Consider the following 18,859-nt stretch of genomic DNA (forward strand, 5'->3'; position numbering starts at 1 on the left):
CCCGGCCGCGGGGCGGCTGGGGACCGAGTATGGACACCCGGCCGCCGGGCGGCTGGGGACTGAGTATGGATTCCAGGCCGCCAACACAGCCATGACGTGGTGGCCAGATTCCGCCTCCACATGCCTAAAAGGCCCAATTTCAAGTTCAAGCAAGCAAGCAGTATGGTATTGTAGCCTGGGGGTGGGTGGGTGACAGGCTGCATACTTGCGCTTGTATTGCAAGGAATGGGGGAGGTACAATTGAACACTGCCCTGGGACTAGAACTTGCATGGGGATAGTTGCAAGTCTGCATCTTCTGATGCGGCAAGGATCACTTATGATGGGCACACTTTTAGACAGTGACCTGGGAGTCAGAGATGCTTCCAGGGGTCTTCCCCATGCTGTTCCCTTGTCTTTTCAGCACTTTATGCATGTGTCACACAGCACATGGCCAGATAAGGTTGTAAAATGTTGAAATGACATTTCCCGGTGAATGCATCTGTCATAGTTGAAAGCAATACAAAAGTGCAAAAACGCATAAAAAATGCTACTTGTGAACATAGCCTAAGGTGTGGAGGAGTATTTTTGTTTTTGGTCATTTATTTTAACTTATACACAAGTCTTTTCCCTGGAAAGGATGTTCCTTAACATATTTCACAGGAAAAAAGTTTCACTTTCGTTTTTGAACGTTTTATTGTGAGCCCGTAAAAGTGGCTTAATACCTCTGACCATGTTGTTGACAGCAGTGACCTGGGGGTCAGAAATGCTTCCTGGGGCGATCCCCATGCTGTCCCCATGTCATTTGAGCACTGTCACTATCGTTTTGGGCACTTGTTAGGCTTTTAAAACACTGCCGGGGGTGCCACCGCAAAAATGCTCGAGTCTCCCATAGACTAACATTGGGCTCGTTGCTCGGGTCGAGCACCCGAGTATCACGGCGAGCTCGGCCCGAGCTTCGAGCACCCGAGCATTTTAGTGCTCGCTCAACACTATCTAGGATCTTTTCCAAAGATCCTTCTACAGCAGCACCACCAACAACTATTCTGCCTGATTCCAACTTCTTAGGGGTGATCCATAACAAAGACTTGCTGGAAGATATATGGGAATCATATGAGACAGACCCAATTCTTCTGCATCCACCAGATGATATATCTCTTACCTTTCAAAATAAAGTAGGGACTCATAATCATTGCATCTATGTTCCAGAAACGGTGAGACTTAAAGTATTAAAACTAATCCATGACTCCAAGTTAGCAGGACACAAAGGAATTAAAAAAAACACAATAATTTCTGTCTCATTTCTTTTGGTGGCCCAATTGCCAAAAAGATGTTAAACAATGTGTATCTTCCATTGGCACCTGTACCATGTATAAAACTCCCCGCTCATCACCAATGGGATTATTGCAGCCTCTGAAAATTCCATCTTGTCCTTGTGGTTCTGTACCTATGGAATTTATTGTGGAACTACCAGTTTCAAAAGAAAAGAGTTTAATCCTAGAAGTGGTGGTCCAACTAAGAAAAGCAGCACATTTTGTCCCCTGCACTGATTTACCTTCTGCTAAACAGACTGCTGATCTTGTAATTCAATATGTGTTTTGTCTTCATGGGGTTCTAGACTAAGTCGTTTCTAATCGTGGAACACAATTTACATTGAGATTCTGGAAGAATTTTTGTACAGAATTGGACATTGATGTCAGTTTATCTTCTGCATTCCATCCCCAATCTAATAGTCAGCCTAAACGCACAAACAAAGCATTTGAGCAATATCCCAGATGCTGCATTTGTTATCTCAAGGATAACTGGGTTCATTTGCTTCCTATGGCAGAATTTTCATACAATTCTCAAAATGCTTTGGCCTAACAAACACCATTCTTCACAAATTCTGGGTACCATCCAAGTATCCTTTCTAATTTTCCAAGAGAAACACCTATCCCTGCTGTCATCGGGATAAATCTCACAGACCTTCTCCAAGCTTCCAAGTTGGTGATGAAGCATGGCTTTCCACCAGGAATTTGAAACACCATATACCCTCACCAAAACTGGGTCAAAAATGTATTGGTCCTTTTAAAATAAATGGACAAGTTAGCTCAGTAGCTTTTCACATTCAACTGCCCAGAACAATGAAGATACATCCAGTGTTCCATTTCTCCTTACTAAAGCCATTTGTTCCACATCCTTTTCCAGGGCGTCATCTACCTCCTCCTGATCATATTGAAGTGGATGGGCAAGAACATTACACAGTTGAAAAAGTCCTGGATTCCAGATTATTCAGGAACAAGTTGCCTAATTCATAAAGTGGTTAGGGTACGGCCCTGAAGATAACTCCTGGAAACCTGTAGAAAATATCAATGCTCCTCGACTGCTTAAATAGTTTCACCAAAAATACCCACATAAACCAAGCCAAGCATTATCCAGAAGCCACTGTTTAAAGGGGGGGGGGGTAACGTCAAAATTCCTGTTGTCCTTCTACAGTTTTACCACTAGTGGCTGCTATTGTTCACCTTAAAAATTGTGCTGCAATCCCACTCCTTACCACTGGAGGCTATTGTTGTGCTCTTCAATAGCCCTTTAGTAAGATAGCAAATTCTGAAACTGTGGGATCCATCTTGTTTCCTGTTTGGGCCTACTTACAGCCGCATGGATCTTTTACTCATTGCTTGAGCATTGTCTCCAACTGTTAACCTTGTTCCAGTCTCCAGCTCCTGAACATTCTTACCCAGACTGTTCTCACCTATCTATGGATTATTTCCTACAGTTACATTTGCTAACTCCAAGACCTTCTACTACCACTTGCTGTTCCTGCTCGTGCACCTTTGGCCACTGGTTTCCAGCAATACTACACCAGTATCATACTAATCTAAGGCCACTGTTGCACGTCTGAAGAACAGGGTAAGAGTGATTCAGTGGCCAAGTATGACTCCTGATCTGAACCCAATCAAACACCTATGGCAAATTCTGAAGAAACAAGTTGAGAATCACTCCCCATCCAGAATTCAGGCTCTAAAAGAGATCATGCTAGAAAAATGAAAAAAGATAGATGTTGCAATATGTCGACAACTTGTTCATTACATGTCATAAGGACCAGATGAAGAACAAAGGGGTGAGAAGACTTGGTGTTGTCTTTAAAAATCAAGGACGCAATGCAAATTAGTAGATGTAGTAGTTTTTGATATTGGGTGTATTTATTTTTGCATCAACTAATTTGAGTAAAATTGAAGATTTTGCAATGAATGTTATATTGTTAACCTTACTTTCAAGTTACGGGTGAAAAAAATGTTCTAAGAAACACAGTCTTGTAAAAATTTTGGAAATTGTTTTTGTTGTTTGAGATATTGAATAAAATCTTACTTTACAAGGGCGTGTACTTATTTATACTGACCACTGTATATGGGGGAGCTGACCTAACATTGCAATTGATCGCTGTATTAAAAGGGTTGTCCCCTTTCAAAAAAATTAAAAGGGTTGTCCCCATCCTTAGTTTGTTATAAAGAAATAAACCATGCTTCACTTACCATTCTCAGGGCCAGCGCACAGTCTCCACTCAGGCTGTGGCACTGTTGATGTGGCACAGTTCCTCTGAGCATGGCATTCCATCTACACTGACAGAACCCATTTCTTAACCCAGGATCATATCTACTCTGTAATCTCTAGTTGTGATATCATTACTCATATAATTACATGAGGCCTAACATTCAGCAGTCATAAATTTGCAACAGCACATTAACACAACATTGCTATAACATAATGAACCACAATGGTATAATATCACAACTAGTGATGAGCGAGCATGCTCGCTGCTGCTCGGTGCTCGCCCAAACATCTCACTGCTTGAGATGCTCGGGGAGAGCTCGGGTCCCCTCTCTGCCACACACTGTAATGCCGCAGCCATGTTGGTTCTGGCATTACAGTGAATGGCTGGCCTCACAGCATCATCAGGTCTAAATCAGACCTGGCGCCGCCATGATCATCACAGTCTACTACGCAATCAGGCAGTGTAGGGAGAGGTGCTACTGAGCTAGGGAGAGATTTGGGTGTTTATTAGTTAGTGTAGGTATTCTACAAGAGTTTCTACATATCTATCTCAACTAACAGTCCTTCTGAGGACTAATTCAGCTGCAGAGATATCAGTGTTAGGCAGGCAGGGTATATAGCAGACTGCAGCGCACATAGCAAGAGGGTCCATTCCTTTTCTTTCTGCTTGTGCTTTAACAGATATTTGCAGGAATAGCCCCAGGTGTCAGGGGTCAGGAATAATTTATTTTTTATCTTAATCCTGATTATTTGCTTAAAAAGCAATCCACAGAACAATGTTTTTCTGCGCCATTTGCTTGTTGGCAGTGCAGAATACAGCCAGGTCCTTTCCATATTACAGCGCTAAATATCTAGCTATTTAAAACTGTGGTTTGTCCGTCACACGGATCACACATAATTGCGCTGAAAATATTGCCATTTCTGGCCTTCATTGAAATTTTGCTGGAGTGTGTCAGTGAACTCATTGACACGAGGTCGGCGCTGTTAAAAAAGTTAACTACAGGCCAGCTACTTAAAAATGTGGTTTGTCAGTCACACGGATCACATATAATTGCGCTGAAAATATTGCCATTTCTGGCCTCCATTAAAATTTTGTTACAGTGTGTGAGTGAACTTATTAAGACGAGGTCGGCGTTGTTAAAAATAGTTACCCACAGGCCAGCTATTTAAAACTGTAGTTTGTCCATCACACAGATCACATATAATTGCGCTGAAAATATTGCCATTTCTGGCCTCCATTGAAATTTTGTTGCAGTGTGTCAGTGAACGTATTGACACGAGATTGGCGCTGTTAAAAATAGTTACCCACAGGTCAGATGTTTAAAACTGTGGTTTGTCCATCACACGGATCACATAAAATTGCGCTGAAAATTCTGCCATTTCTGGCCTCCATTAAAATTTTGTTTCAGTGTCAGTGAAGTTATTGAGACATCAGTTTGCTGTTAAAAATAGTTACCTATTGGCCAGCTATTTAAAACTGTGGTTTGTCGTCACATGGATCACATATAATTGCACTGAAAATATTGCCATTTCTGGCCTCCATTAAAATTTTGTTTCAGTGTGTCAGCAAACTTATTGACATGAGGTCGGCGCTGTTAAAAATAGTTAACTACAGTCCAGCTATTTAAAGTTGTGGTTTGTCCGTCACACGGATCACATATAATTGCGCTGAAAATTCTGCCATTTCTGGCCTCCATTAAAGTTTTCTTTTAGTGTGTCAGCGAAGTTATTCACACGAGGTCGCAGTTAAAAACAGTTACCTACAGGCCAGCTTTTTAAAACTGTGGTTTGTCCGTCACACGGATCACATATAAGTTCTCTCTAAATTCAGCCATTTGTAGTGAGCGTGGAAGATATTGTCCTGTCCTCCATTTAAAATGGGCAAGGCACGTAGCAAGGGACGGGGAACTGGTGCATGCAGAGGCTGAGGCTGTGGGCAAGCTGAAATTGTGGCACAACAAACACCCACATCTTTTCGCTCGACCTTCCTGTCCCAATTAATAGGGGACCACAGAGCACCACTATTGAACACAGAGCAGTGTGAAAAGGTTATTGGTTAGATAGCAGATAATGCTTCCAGTCACTTAGTCACCACCACCACCACCCTGCCTTCCACATGGTCAAGTCTCAGTAGCCGTGAGTCTGGACTGCATATTCCTCACCCTGATCCTCCTTCCTCCCACCATGCCAAGTGCCCAGAGACAACTGATCCCACACTTGGACACTCCGAAGAGCTGTTCACTTTTCCATTTATAGATTCGGCCCTCTCACCTGGTCTACTTGAAGTGGGGCAAGAGGAGATTGCATGTAGCGATGCCCAAATATTTGAGCAGCTACGGTCATATGAAGGCGACGGTGGGAAAGTGTAACAAGAGGTAGACAATGATGAGACACAATTGCCAGAAAGTCAGGAGGAGGACCAGGGTGCGGAAGTGGAAGACGAGGTGGTGGATTATATAGTAACTGACCCAACCTGGCAGGAGGACAAGCAGAGCGAGAAAAGCAGCACACAGGAGGAGGGAGGCAGAGCACCCCAACAGGCAGGAAGAAGCAGTGTGGTAGCCACAGAGAGAAGGTGGGCAACCGTTCCCTGTAACATCAACACGAAGAAAAGTGCCAGTATAACTGCTAGGTCTTCCTGAGTCTGGTTGTTTTTTAAAGACTCTGCCGATAATCCAAAAAAGGTAATTTGCACCACGTGCCAGGACAGCATCAGCAGGGGTATCAAAACTACCAGCCTGACCACCACCACCAGCATGATTAGGAACATGGCAGCAAAGCACCCGACTTTGTGGGCCGAACCCCAGGGTCCAGATATAGTGTCACCACTGCTTCTTCCGCTGTTGTCCATGCAAGCCAATCCCCAGTCCATAGTGCATGCGAAGAAGCCCACTGCCCTGCACCTGTCATTGCACACTCTCAACCAGCACCATCAGCAATCACGTCCTTGTCCCAGCGCAGTGTTCAGTTTTCCATACCCCAGTTCATGGCTGCATATTTGCGCATGCATTCCAACACTGGCCACACTACTAAATTCCCACATTTCACGACTGCTTGCTCTCGAAATGTTGCCTTTTAGGCTCGTGGAGATGGAAGCTTTCTGCAACCTGATGATGGTGGCCATCCCTGGGTACTCGGTCCCCAGCCTCCACTATTTCTCCCGGTGTGCTATCCCCGCATTACACAAACACGTGTCCCACAACATTAGTCGTGCACTCAACAATGCAGTTACTGGGAAAGTCCACCTAACCACGGACACGTGGATAAGTGCTTGTGGGCAGGGACTGTACATCTTGCTAACGGTACACTGGGTTAACATAGTGGAAGCCGGGACCCAGTCGGACCTTGGGACGGAACACATCCTCCCAACGCTCAGGATTGCGAGCCCTAGGTCAATCAGGGTTGCTCCCACAGTCTACAGCTCCTGCACCTCCTTCTCTTCCACCTCCATCTCCGAAATGACCACATCAGTCACAAGCTGGAAGCACGGCAGCGCTGCCTCAGACAAGCGGCAACAGGCTCTGCTGATGCTAATATGCTTAGGTGACAAACCGCACAATGCTGAAGAGTTGTGGACAGCTCTGAAAGAGCAGGCAGATCTGTGGCTCACACCGCTGAACCTAAAGCCAGACGTGGTCGTGTGAGAAAATGGCTGGAACCTGGTGGGGGCTCTGAGGCGAGGCGAGCTCACACATGTACAATGCCTGGCCCATGTGATTAACCTCGTGGGTCAGCGGTTTCTCAAAACCTACCTGAACTGCCGGATCTGCTTGTCAAAGTATGCCACCTGTGTGCCCGTTTAGAAAGTCAGCTACTGCTTCCGCCGCTCTTGCCGTGCTTCAGCAGTGTTTGCAGCTTCCGGCTCACCGACTGGTGTGTGATGTCCACACCCGTTGGAACTCTGCACTGCAAATGTTGGGAAGAATTTGTGAGCAGAAGAGGGCAGTTGTCGACAACAAGCATCAACAAGGCCATTGGTATTCAGTTCAGACTCCACACATAAGACCTCAGAAGTGCACATGGATATCTGACATATGTATCATCCTCCAAAATTTTGAGGATTCCACCAAGTTGGTGAGCGGCGATGACGCCATAATTAGCGTCACCATCCCGCTTCTCTGTTTTCTGAAGCGGTCTCTGCTCACAATCAAAAAGGATGCATTGCAGGCGGAGCACGATGAAATGTAGCAAGGAAACATACAGGGTGATTACACACAGCCCAGCCTCATATCATCCCAATGTGGATTGGGTGACAATGAGGAAGAGGAGGAGGAGGAGGAAGAACAGGACCTAGTTTAATGCGCTCTAGACTATAGGTACTACCTGCAGAACTATCATACCGTCTGTTCAGCATGGATGGCCTGAGGACAGGGAGGAGGAATAGTTGGAGGAGGAGGAAGAGAGCATGGCCAGTCATCCTCTTGGTGAGGACACGGAAGTCTTGCCTGTTAGCAGTCTGGCACGCATGGCTGAGTTTATGTTACACTGCCTTTCCTGTGACCCTCGTGTTCTCAAAATTTAGGGTGTCATTACTAGTTGGTGCCATTTTTAGACCCACGCTACAAGGAGAACTTTATATCTCTTATTCCTGAGGCGGACAGGTCTACAAAAATGGGGCAATACCAGAAGGCCCTTGTTACGGAACTATTAAAAAAATTCCCATCTGAAAACGCTGGCGGCAGAGGTCACAGTTCATTGGACAACCAAGGAGTATAGGCGAGAGAGACACAACTCCAATCCAGCAGAGGCAGAAGAACACTATCAAAGTTCTGGGAGAGCTTTCTCAGCCCCTCTCATCACACAGACCCTGAGGCGCGGGGTACACTCACAAGGAGTGCAACGTTTGGGAAGATGCTGGAAGAGTACCTTGCCGACCTTACCAACATCCTCAGTGATTCCTCTGTGCCTTTATTATATAATTATTGGGTATCCAAGCTAGACACGTGGAATGAACTGGCTCTCTACGCTTTGGATGTCCTGGCCTGCCCTGCCGCTAGCGTTTTATCAGAGCGGGATTTAAGGCCGCTGGTGGAATAATAACTGATAAGCACATCTGTCTGTCAACTGAAAATGCTGACAGGCTGACTCTTATGAAAATGAACAGTGGCTGAATTTTGCCAGAATTCTCAACACCACCGAATGACAGCAGCATAACATGAACTCAAATCCAGTGTCTTTTTTTTTTGGGAGGTGTATTCCCATGCACCTTTTCACACCCACACATGGGTATACGCTTCCTGATTTATGCTATTTTCTCTTGTCCTCCTTCTCCTCATCCTCATCCTACACCATCATATCACCAGGGTGACTGTGGTCCGTGATGCAACACCCACATAATTCTTTTAAAGGGTGTTTATGATGCCCATAAAAAATTTTTTTCTAACGTATGTTCATGTATACCCCCCTGGGGTAAATGTTTGTCAGCCCATACACTTAGTGCATGGGCATTACAAGTATAGGAGACCCACTCCTTGCTAATGGGAACATTTTTTTATGAGGCCCTCCTCCACGTCTTTTCCAAGGTGCATTGGAGTGCCTCCCAATTTTTGGAAGCCCTTGCATTCACTGCACAGGCCAAAACTATGGGAGACCCACTTGCTAATAATGGAACATTTTTTCATGAGGCCCTCTACGTCTCTTCCAAGGGGCATTGGAGTGCCTCCAAATTTTTTGCAACACTTGCATTCACTGCATAGGCCAACATTCTGGGAGAAACACTTCCTAATAATGGGAACATGGTTTTTATGAGCCTCTCTGACCTCTATGTCTCTTGCAAGGGGCATTGGAGTTCCTCCAAATTTTTGGCAGCCATTGCTTCACTGCTTAGGCCAACACTATGGGAGACCCACTTCGTAATAATGGGAATTTTTTTTTATGAGGCCCTCTATGTCTCTTTCAAAGGGCATTGGAGTGCCTCCCTATTTTTGTCAGCCCTTTCATTCACTGCATAGGACAACACTATGGGAGACCCACTTCCTAATAATGGGAACATTGTTTTCAGGAGGCCCTCTGACCTCCACGTCTCTTCCAAGGGGCATTGGAGTAGGTTCAAATTTTGGCAGCCCTTGCATTCACTGCATAGGCAAACAGTATGGGAGACCCACTTCCTAAAAATGGGAGCATTGTTTTCAGGAGGCTCGCCTCTCAGTCTCTTCAAAGGGGTATTGGGGAGCGTCCAAATTTTCAAAGGGGTATTGGGGTGCATCCAAATTTTGGGCAGCCCTGGCACTCACTGCATAAGCAATAACAGTATAGGAGACCCACTCTTTAGTAATGGGAACAATAAAGCATAGCCGGCTGATGGCTCTCTAAGAATAGTGAGGGCCGACTGCTGGCTCTTTAAGAATAGTAAAAGCTGACTGATGGCCCTATAAAAATAGGCTTTGTGACTTTCGGAGTCTTTCCATCCTAAGTAAAACAGGATGTGTCTCATCATGTCTCACACACCACATGGCCAGATAAGATTGTAAAATGTTGAAAGCAATGCAAAAGTTCAAAAACACATCAAAAACGCTACGTGTGAATATAGCCCAAGGTGTGGAGGAGTATTTTTGTTTTTGGTTATTTATTATGCCTTATATACAAGTCATTACTCTAGAAAGGATGTCCTTTAACATATTTCACAGGTAAATCCATTTTGGTTTCGTTTTTGTATGTTTTATTGTGAGTCCGTAAAAGTGGAGTAATACCTCTGACAATGTTGTTGACAGCAGTGACCTGGGTGTAAGAAATGCTTCCAGGGGTCTTCCCCATGCTGTTCCCATGTCATTTGAGCACTGTTCCCATCAATTTGGGCAATTTTTAGGCCCTCTGCAGACCGCCGGGGTGAGCCGCCTGAAAAATGCTCGAGTTTCCCATACACTTACATTGGGCTCGTAGCTCGACTCGAGCACCCGAGTATTCCAATTTGCTGGACCCGAGCATCGAGCACCAGAGCATTTTAGTGCTCGCCCATCACTAATCACAACATGTCATGACAGCATCATCAATGCATATACAGAGCAATGAAAAAAGTTTGGTAACCAGGTGATATGTTCAGGTTAAACAACAGTGATGCGATCCAATTTGGGCATTATGGTGAACTGTATTATTGATGCTACCAGCATTACTAACATCTGAGATCCATTTAGTGATCTTCGATAAATGTATGTTTTTTTTCTTTTCTTCTATGTATAATTTGAAAGGAGATTGTGTGGACTGGAAGAAGAGGCAAAACATTTACACACATTTATGTTACTTCAATGCTGTTTTTTTGTGCACACTATATTAAAGGGTTTGTCCCCTACTTTTTCATTGATGATCTATCCTTTAGATAGCTATTGAAAATATATGATATGTGGTCATCCAACAACCCAACCAATCAACTTTTACCACCTTTAGCAGCTTCTAGATGTAATCATTGTATTAAGCAGAACATCACAGCTCCGTCACACTTTTTAGTGGCTGCTGCTTAGTACTGTAGATCAGCTCCTTTTGAAGAAGACGGCTAATTATTGGGGATGCTGGGTATTGGACACCCACTGATCTTGTAATGACGACCTATCCAATGACCGCATTTTCGGTTCTTCGTTCATCTGCCCTACTCCATTGAATAACATTGGTCTGAATTCTGTCCATTTTTTTCTCAGACAGTACTCAGACCAATGTTATTCAATAAGGCAAAGCAGATGAAAACAATTTTTGACTAACAGAATCTGCGTGAGAAAAAAAATCACAGCACTAGTTTCTTCTGTAAATCGGATAAGACACTCATTCAAGTCTATGGCTGCGCAAAAAAAAATTGGAAGCCATGCGGAGCAACAGTATAGCATCTGATTTTTACGGATACATTGCAATTCTGTAACATTGGAAACTGTAAGGCTATGTGCACACGATGCAGAAATGCTCAGGATTTTTTCCTGAGCGTTTCTGCATCTCCCTGGCAGAAAAAAACGCATGCGGATTGTACATGCGTTTTCCTGCCAGGGACATGTGGAAATGAAGCGGTCCCACTGACATTTCTGCATGCGGATTGACAAGCGCTTCCCAAGCGATTAGCATCACTTGGAAAGTGCTTGTGACAACTAGGTCACACTATATAAATCCATGCAACCGGCATGGATTTATATAGTGTGACCCGAGAGAGTGGTAAAAATAAAAAAATAAATGTATACTTACCCTCCGATGGCCCCCGATGTCCCGCTCACTCCGTTCTCCCTTGCCGGCAACAGTGAATTGAAAGACCTGCCGACGTCAGCGGCACGTGACCCGTCACATGACTCTGACGTCAGCGCAGGTCCTTCAACTCACTGCAAAGTGCCGGGAACCAAGCAGGAGCGGTGCGCGGGCCGACAGAAGGTAAGTATACATTTATTTTTTATTTTATTCTTGTTTTTACAGCTTTTTTTATGGTACCTGGGTGTGGAGGAGAGTCTCTTCTTCTCCACACTCGGGTACCATCCGCACATTAGAACGCGCCAATAACGCAAGTACAAATGCAGTCTTGCGGTATTGGCGCATTCTAATGCAAGTCACGTTTCCGCAAAATTAATGGACATGCTGCGGATTTTTGAGCGCAGCATAAACGCTGCGGAAAAATCCGCAGCTTGGGCACAGCACATGCGGATTTCCATTGGGGAACATTGCTGCCCTTCTACCATGCGTTTTTAATGCGTTTCCACGGCGTTTCCGCAGCTGCGGAAACGCATTAAAAACGCATCGTGTGCTCACAGCCTAAATGGTCATGTAAGTGATTAATAGCTGCTGTTTTAAAAAAATGGATTGTATAGAGACAGCACACGGATAACAAGGGAGAAAAGATCGTCTTGCCTTTCTGGATGAAACTCTGAGTGATCTTTCATGCACTTGTGTGTACTTACCCTTAGGGCTCGTTCACAAGACTGTATTTTCGGTCCAAGTACTATCCGTTTAAAAAAAGGACAGCACTCAGACAAATGATATTTAATGGGGCAGTGCAGATGAAATATTCTTTTCACTGACTGAATCTGTGTGTAAAAGAAATCATAGTATGCACTAGTTGCTTCCGTTAATCAGATGAGACTTGGCCATTCATATCTATGCATGCACAAAAAAGATCAGATACCACTGTATAGCATCCGATTTTTACTGATGCTTTGCAATTATGTAATATAGGAAACTGTAAATGATCCTGTAAATGATTAATAGCTGCTGCTGTAAAAAACTGGATTACATACGGATGACAAGTCAGAAAAAAATCTTACCACTTTTCTGGATGAAACTGATGATTTTCTTATACGGTCTTGAGAAGCTAGCCTAACATAAGTGGACAACCTCTTTAATGGAGGTGCAATGCCACTGTTGCCAATACAAATTACGTTTGTGGTTTGTGCCTTTACAGACATTTTTCAGAAAATCAATGCTTTTTTGTCACATTTTTTCCATTCTTTTTTTTTGGGTTAATAGCAAAAAAAATATCTTTGGTTACATATTAACTGGAATTTAGCAGAAGAGTAAAAAAAATAATTGCAAACAATGCATTTATGAGCTATTGTTGCTTATTTTTTGGTGCACTTTTTGGGTCCATTAATTTTTTTCAAAATGTAGCATACTCAAGGTATAGTGCTTTTTCAAGATTTTTACCGTTAGTGTTTATAGAAAAACAAACAAAAAAAAGTGTGTAAATAATAGTAATAATCTTGTAAAATTGTAATTAAATTCCAGGTATTTTATACAAGAATAAAAAATAAGGAGGCGTGAAGAGAGTGTACTCATTGCAATTTCACCAGCATAACCTCCAAATGTGTGCACTTATAAAATGGTATATGCAGCAAGATTTCTTCAATTCAGTGAGTTATTACTTGCAAAGAGCAAAAATGAGCTCTGCCAAGTTTGTATATTTTGGGCTGTACTTCACCGAGATACAATGTATATGATGTATAATTATTTACACATGAGACAAGGGTGTTTATAAAGTTAGTAACATATAATCTAGAGTATGAAACCAGGGTCAGTTCCAAGTTGTGTTCTTTACACATGCTGTAACCTTATGGTGGGCTTGAAACAGTCCAAGGAGGAGCTGTTCAGTGAGTGGGACCACAAAGGAAAAGACAGCAGGTGCAGAATTGAATAGAGATCTCTAACAAAGAATTGTGAGTGGCATGTTGGGGGGGGGGGATAAGAGCAGGGAGGATGCTGCATACTGCTGAGCCCCTGCTCCTAGATGGCTCCTAGCTGCATAGGACTGGCTGGGCCAAGGCTGACGTCACCCAGCCTCCAGCAGCAGCAGGACCACAAGTGATTGAATGCACAAAACAGACGGGCAACCTCTCATCTCATTTCCATCCAGCCCACAGCAGCTGCAGCACAGGAGCACAAGCTATGGAGGCAGGCTGGTCACTGGTGATGGGAGCTGGTTTCTGAGGAGCAGGCATCATATGATCCAAGGTGGTGTGACAAATAAGGAGGAAGTGGAGCTTCTGGAGCAGCCCTTATACAGAACCTTATTGCATGGGAAGGGACTGTCATCCAGATCAGCTGCAGTGAGCCACATGTCCAGGAGCCTCCAGCCTCCTCCTCTGCTGGAGAAGGCTTGTCTCAGGTACTGCAGGCTGCCGCATTCTCCTTACCATCAGCTGTGTACAGCTATGTGTATAGGATGGGATTTATATAACCATTGACCATGCACGGCTGAGAGCCCCCCTGCTGGGTGTTTATCAGGGTTTATGGTGCACTAAAATAACAGAGCACATTGGATTTCTGCATGCACACATCCAGAGATTTCATCAGGAGATGATATTGGCTTGGAATAAATACACTTAAAAAATCATGGGCAAAATGCTGAGGATACTCAATGCTTAATGCCGCCTCCTGCCGCCTGGGGGCGCTCTACTCATCTGTTCAATTGTTATCCTTGAGCCTGGAAGATAAAGCAACAAGGGCTTATCTTTGCCATTGCTTCATTCTTAATGCTGGGGAAAAAGGAAGGATTCAGTGATTTTACAGACCTGTAAAGGAGATCTTTATACTATTTTTTTCCTTGTGTTTGAATTATTCTTACAGAGCTGTGTTGTGGATTTTTTTTGCTGGGCACAACTTGCAATCAGGGCCTCTCAGGAACATAAGGAGAACTGTGCTTGCCCAGTCAATATGACTCACTTACAGGCTGGCCTGTCTCCTGAGACACTGGAGAAAGCTCGACTAGAGCTGAATGAGAACCCAGATACCTTGCATCAAGATATCCAGGAGGTAAGAGACATGGTTATTACTCGACCAGATATTGGTTTCCTCAGGACAGATGATGCCTTCATCTTGAGGTTCTTGAGGGCGAGGAAATTTAACCACTTTGAAGCTTTCCGCTTGTTGGCCCAATACTTTGAGTACAGACAACAAAACCTGGATATGTTCAAGAACTTCAAGGCCACTGATCCAGGTATAAAGCAAGGGCTCAAGGATGGATTCCCAGGAGTACTCTCTAATCTTGACCACTTTGGCAGGAAGATACTGGTATTATTTGCTGCTAACTGGGACCAGAGCAGGTAAATGTGGCATGCTAACAATAAGGGTGAAGCACAATAATGGTTTTGAATGCACTTAACAAGTCTTGCAATGATTGCTATTCCGTGGTACATAGATTGGATGCAGCTTTTCTGGTACTAACAATGCCATATGTTTTTATTTCTGGCTTTGCTAACACCATACAGTATTTCTAGGCTTTGGTGCGAGTGTGGAATTGTTGCTCTGTAGACTTTTTATAATCTATTACATTTTCAAGTATTTGGGCAAGTTTTGAGCAATGAACATGGTTCATATTTAATATCAGTAATCTGTGGCACACTACCTATAGCCTTTCACACATAATAATGTAAACTGTTAGAAAACCTGGAAAAATAGCTTAAAGATCCACATCCTATTGTTCAAATAGGTCTGTATTCTCGTGATTGATTATTGCATCTCATTAACATGCAGATCTAAGTTCTTTGTGTTACCGAATAACCAGCAGATATTGATTTTTGGCACAGGTACGTGATAGTCAGTTTTGATGATATCTGTATCTTTCTATTATAATAATGGTGCATTAACAATCTATTTGTTGTACAGCGTGTGTGACATTCATTACATTTCTCCTCCTGTGCTCTGAAGAAATACTGGCGGTACAGTGTATACTGAGCATGGGTGCACATTGCTTCCATGTCAACAGATGCCTTTGCCCAAGAGTGTTATGGTGAATTAGGTTGTTTTGGTATATATTGTGTTTTTACATCCATTTAGCAGATTTTGTTCTTTGATACACCATACAGCATTTTTTCGACTTGGAGGAAGCAGAAAAGATATATATTTTTTTAGTCAAAACTTACTAACAATGGGTCCGAGTAGAATATAGTAGTTAAAGAAGTTTTCTCGAGTTGTATATTAAGAAACACACCTCTACAAGTCCTATGTACGGTCCTGAAGATTGGTAGCATGGACCAGCGACTTTTTTGCTCTCTTTGTCCAAACTGTGCTCCATCCCAGGCTGCTAGCATGGGAGAAGCACCAGCAAATTGAGGCTAGTCTGATCAAGCGATCTGACCCACTTCAACGACATAAAGCGTATAGTCTGCTTACGCCGTGTGCTCCATATATAGGTATGTAGTGACCGGTAACTTAGACAATGGACTGTACATTATGAAATTAAAATTGCCTCCGTTCTTGAGAAAGTGGAGGATTTTTAACATGGGTTAAATTGGTTTGTTTTTAAAAACACTTAGCAATTTTGCTAATTTGTGAACCATAGACAACCCCTTTAAGTGGCCTAAACTTCTAGTGGTGTGAGAATTTTCAGTGAAGGGCTTGATAATTTGTCAAGGATTGGAATATGTAATGAACAGCTGAGAGGCACAAATTTTTAATGACAGCTTTTTCTGGCTTGTTTTTTTTATAGGAAGAGAAAAGGTCAACACTTGGCGAAATGGTGCTGTCAAAGTTGTAGCCATCTGGTTTATTCTGTAGGCCTTGAGCAAGAAACAGATTGGCAGTGCCTAGAAGGGGTTGGCACACTAATGGGGTCATTTAGAGAAACAGTCTGCTGCATTTTCTCATTTTTTTTCTAAATTTCATAACTTTATCTTTTTTTTTCTATTGGAAACAATTTGCTGTACATCAAGACCTCATTTACAGAGATCGATGTAAGATTTAGGCTGCGTTCCCACGATGAGCTTTGGGTGAGTTTTTGATGTTGCAGATTTTATGCACCCATTAAGTAAAATAGGTTACTTTGATTTTTTTGAAAATCTTCAACATCAAAAACTCACCAACTTCTCACCGTAGGAATGGATCCTTAATGTTAGACACTTAATATGCCGGACCTTTGAACAGTTTGGTCAGCATTGGACCAAGTTCCAAGATCTGAGAATATCATATTTCTTTTTATAATAGATACAAGATTAATCTCCCCTCTAGTTGTCCTTCATTGTTACACATGAGTAAACACATTTTACATCAAATTAACTCTCCAAATTATACCTAGCATTTGCTTGCACTATTTGTTAATGTCTATTAGATGCTATGCAGCTGGATAATTTGGTCTTTGCTGGTTTCTGTGAATGCACATTTTCTGTTTCCATGCCTGCTGAATGGTGTGGGTGCTTCCCGGTGCGAAGTAAGAGGTGTGATATATACTCTGAGCCAGTCACATGTATCCATTTGGCATTCCCCTCCCCTCATGCTGTTTTTATATACTATAAACAGATTTTTTTTTAGCACCTGCGGAGATTTTTGTACATTTATTCAGAGTCTGCAGACAGTGAAAAGAGGACTTCAGTCTACTCTAGGTGTGGAAGATGGCACTTTTCTGACCCTACAAAAGATGACTCTACACAAAATATATAATATCAATATACTTTATTAGTCACAAAATTAAGGTATACATGATAAAAACTATACATTGAAGAAGTGGTCGATTTCCATCTTAAATACCAAAGAAGATATTAGAAGGGATGGAATAGATCTAAGATATATAGATTGCCTACATCTGGACATTAATCCTTTATCAAAGTGTATTGTTATTTCCTAAACAGTTGTAACTCACAAGCTCTATGATACTACAATTGTGTGTCGACAAATGAGCTTTTAAATAGATGAGAAAAAAGAATATCTAAAAAGGCTGTCTAGAGGGTAACTGATACCAAACCCATATAGAGAGATATTAATAAGTTGCTGATGTAACAAATATGCATGAATATTAATTTTTAATTTACACAAAGGTTTATATTAATATATAAATACATCTAAAGTGCTGAGTGAAAAACACTATATAGGTTGGTTCAGTACTCCTCAAAACACAAATCATATCCAGCGCGGCCTGTATAATCATATACACTGGCTGTAAAAGCTTAAGCACGCCTGGTCAAAATGACAGTTAAGCAAGTTGAAGATGAAATAATCTCTAAAAGGCCTAAAGTCAAAGATAACACGTTTCCTTTGTATTTTAAGAAAAAAAATGTATTTTCTTCTTTTACATTTTAAAAATTACAAAAAGGAAAATGAGCCAAAGCAAACGTTTGGGCACCCTGCATGGTTAGTACCTAGTAGCTACTTGAGGTAGTCTATTGTGGATTTTGATGTGCGTTTAGGATCATTATCCATTTGTAGAAGCCATCCTCTTTTCAATTTCATATTTTTACAGATGGTGTTATGTTTGCATCAAGAGTTTGTTGAAATTTCATTGAATCCATTCTTCCCTCTACCCGTGAAATGTTCTCTGTGCCATTGGCTGCAACACAACCCTAAAGCATAATTGATCCACCCCCATGCTTAATGGTTGGCGAGATGTTCTTTTCCTAAAATTCTGCGCCCATTTTTCTCCACAAATATATTTGATCATTGTGGCCAAAGAGTTCTATTTTAACCTCATCAGACCACAGGACTTGTTTCCAAAATGCATCAGGCTTTTTTAGATGGTTTTTTGCATACTTCTGAAGCTTAATTTTTTGATGAGGACGTAGGTGAGGTTTTCTTCTGATGACTCTTCCCTGAAGGCCATATTTGTGCAGGTGTCTCTGAACAGTAGAACAATGTACCAAAACTCCAGAGTCTGCTAAATCTTTCGGAAGGTCTTTTGCAGTCAAGCTGGGGTTCCAATTTGCCTCTCTAGCAATCCTACGAAAAGCTCTCACTGAAATTTTGCTTGGTCTTCCAGACCTTATCTTGAACTCCACTGTTCCTGTTAACTGCCATTTCTTATTTACATTTCAAACTGAGGAAAGGACAACTTGAAAATACTTTGCTATCTTCTTATAGCACTCGCCTCATTTTCAGAATGCTAGGCAGTTGCTTAGAAGAACCCATAGCTGCTGTTTTTGGCACAGGGTTATTGGAGGCTGGATTTTTATAAAGCTGGGAAATTTGCAT

General features: G+C 42.5%; 1 protein-coding gene across 1 annotated transcript in view; it reads left to right on the top strand.

The window, feature by feature from the left end:
• The first annotated feature begins 13,644 nt into the window (after positions 1–13,644).
• CLVS2 (clavesin 2) overlaps positions 13,645–18,859 on the top strand; it is a 106,173-nt gene continuing 100,958 nt past the window's right edge. The window contains exon 1 of the mRNA XM_073675954.1: positions 13,645–15,006. Coding sequence (XP_073532055.1) covers positions 14,618–15,006 — 389 coding nt within the window. The 5' untranslated portion in view covers positions 13,645–14,617. The remainder of the gene's footprint in view (positions 15,007–18,859) is intronic.

The sequence above is a fragment of the Phyllobates terribilis genome, unplaced genomic scaffold (genome assembly GCF_046119375.1).
Source record: "Phyllobates terribilis strain yellow unplaced genomic scaffold, ASM4611937v1 Scaffold_3__8_contigs__length_932513732, whole genome shotgun sequence".
NCBI lineage: Eukaryota > Metazoa > Chordata > Amphibia > Anura > Dendrobatidae > Phyllobates > Phyllobates terribilis.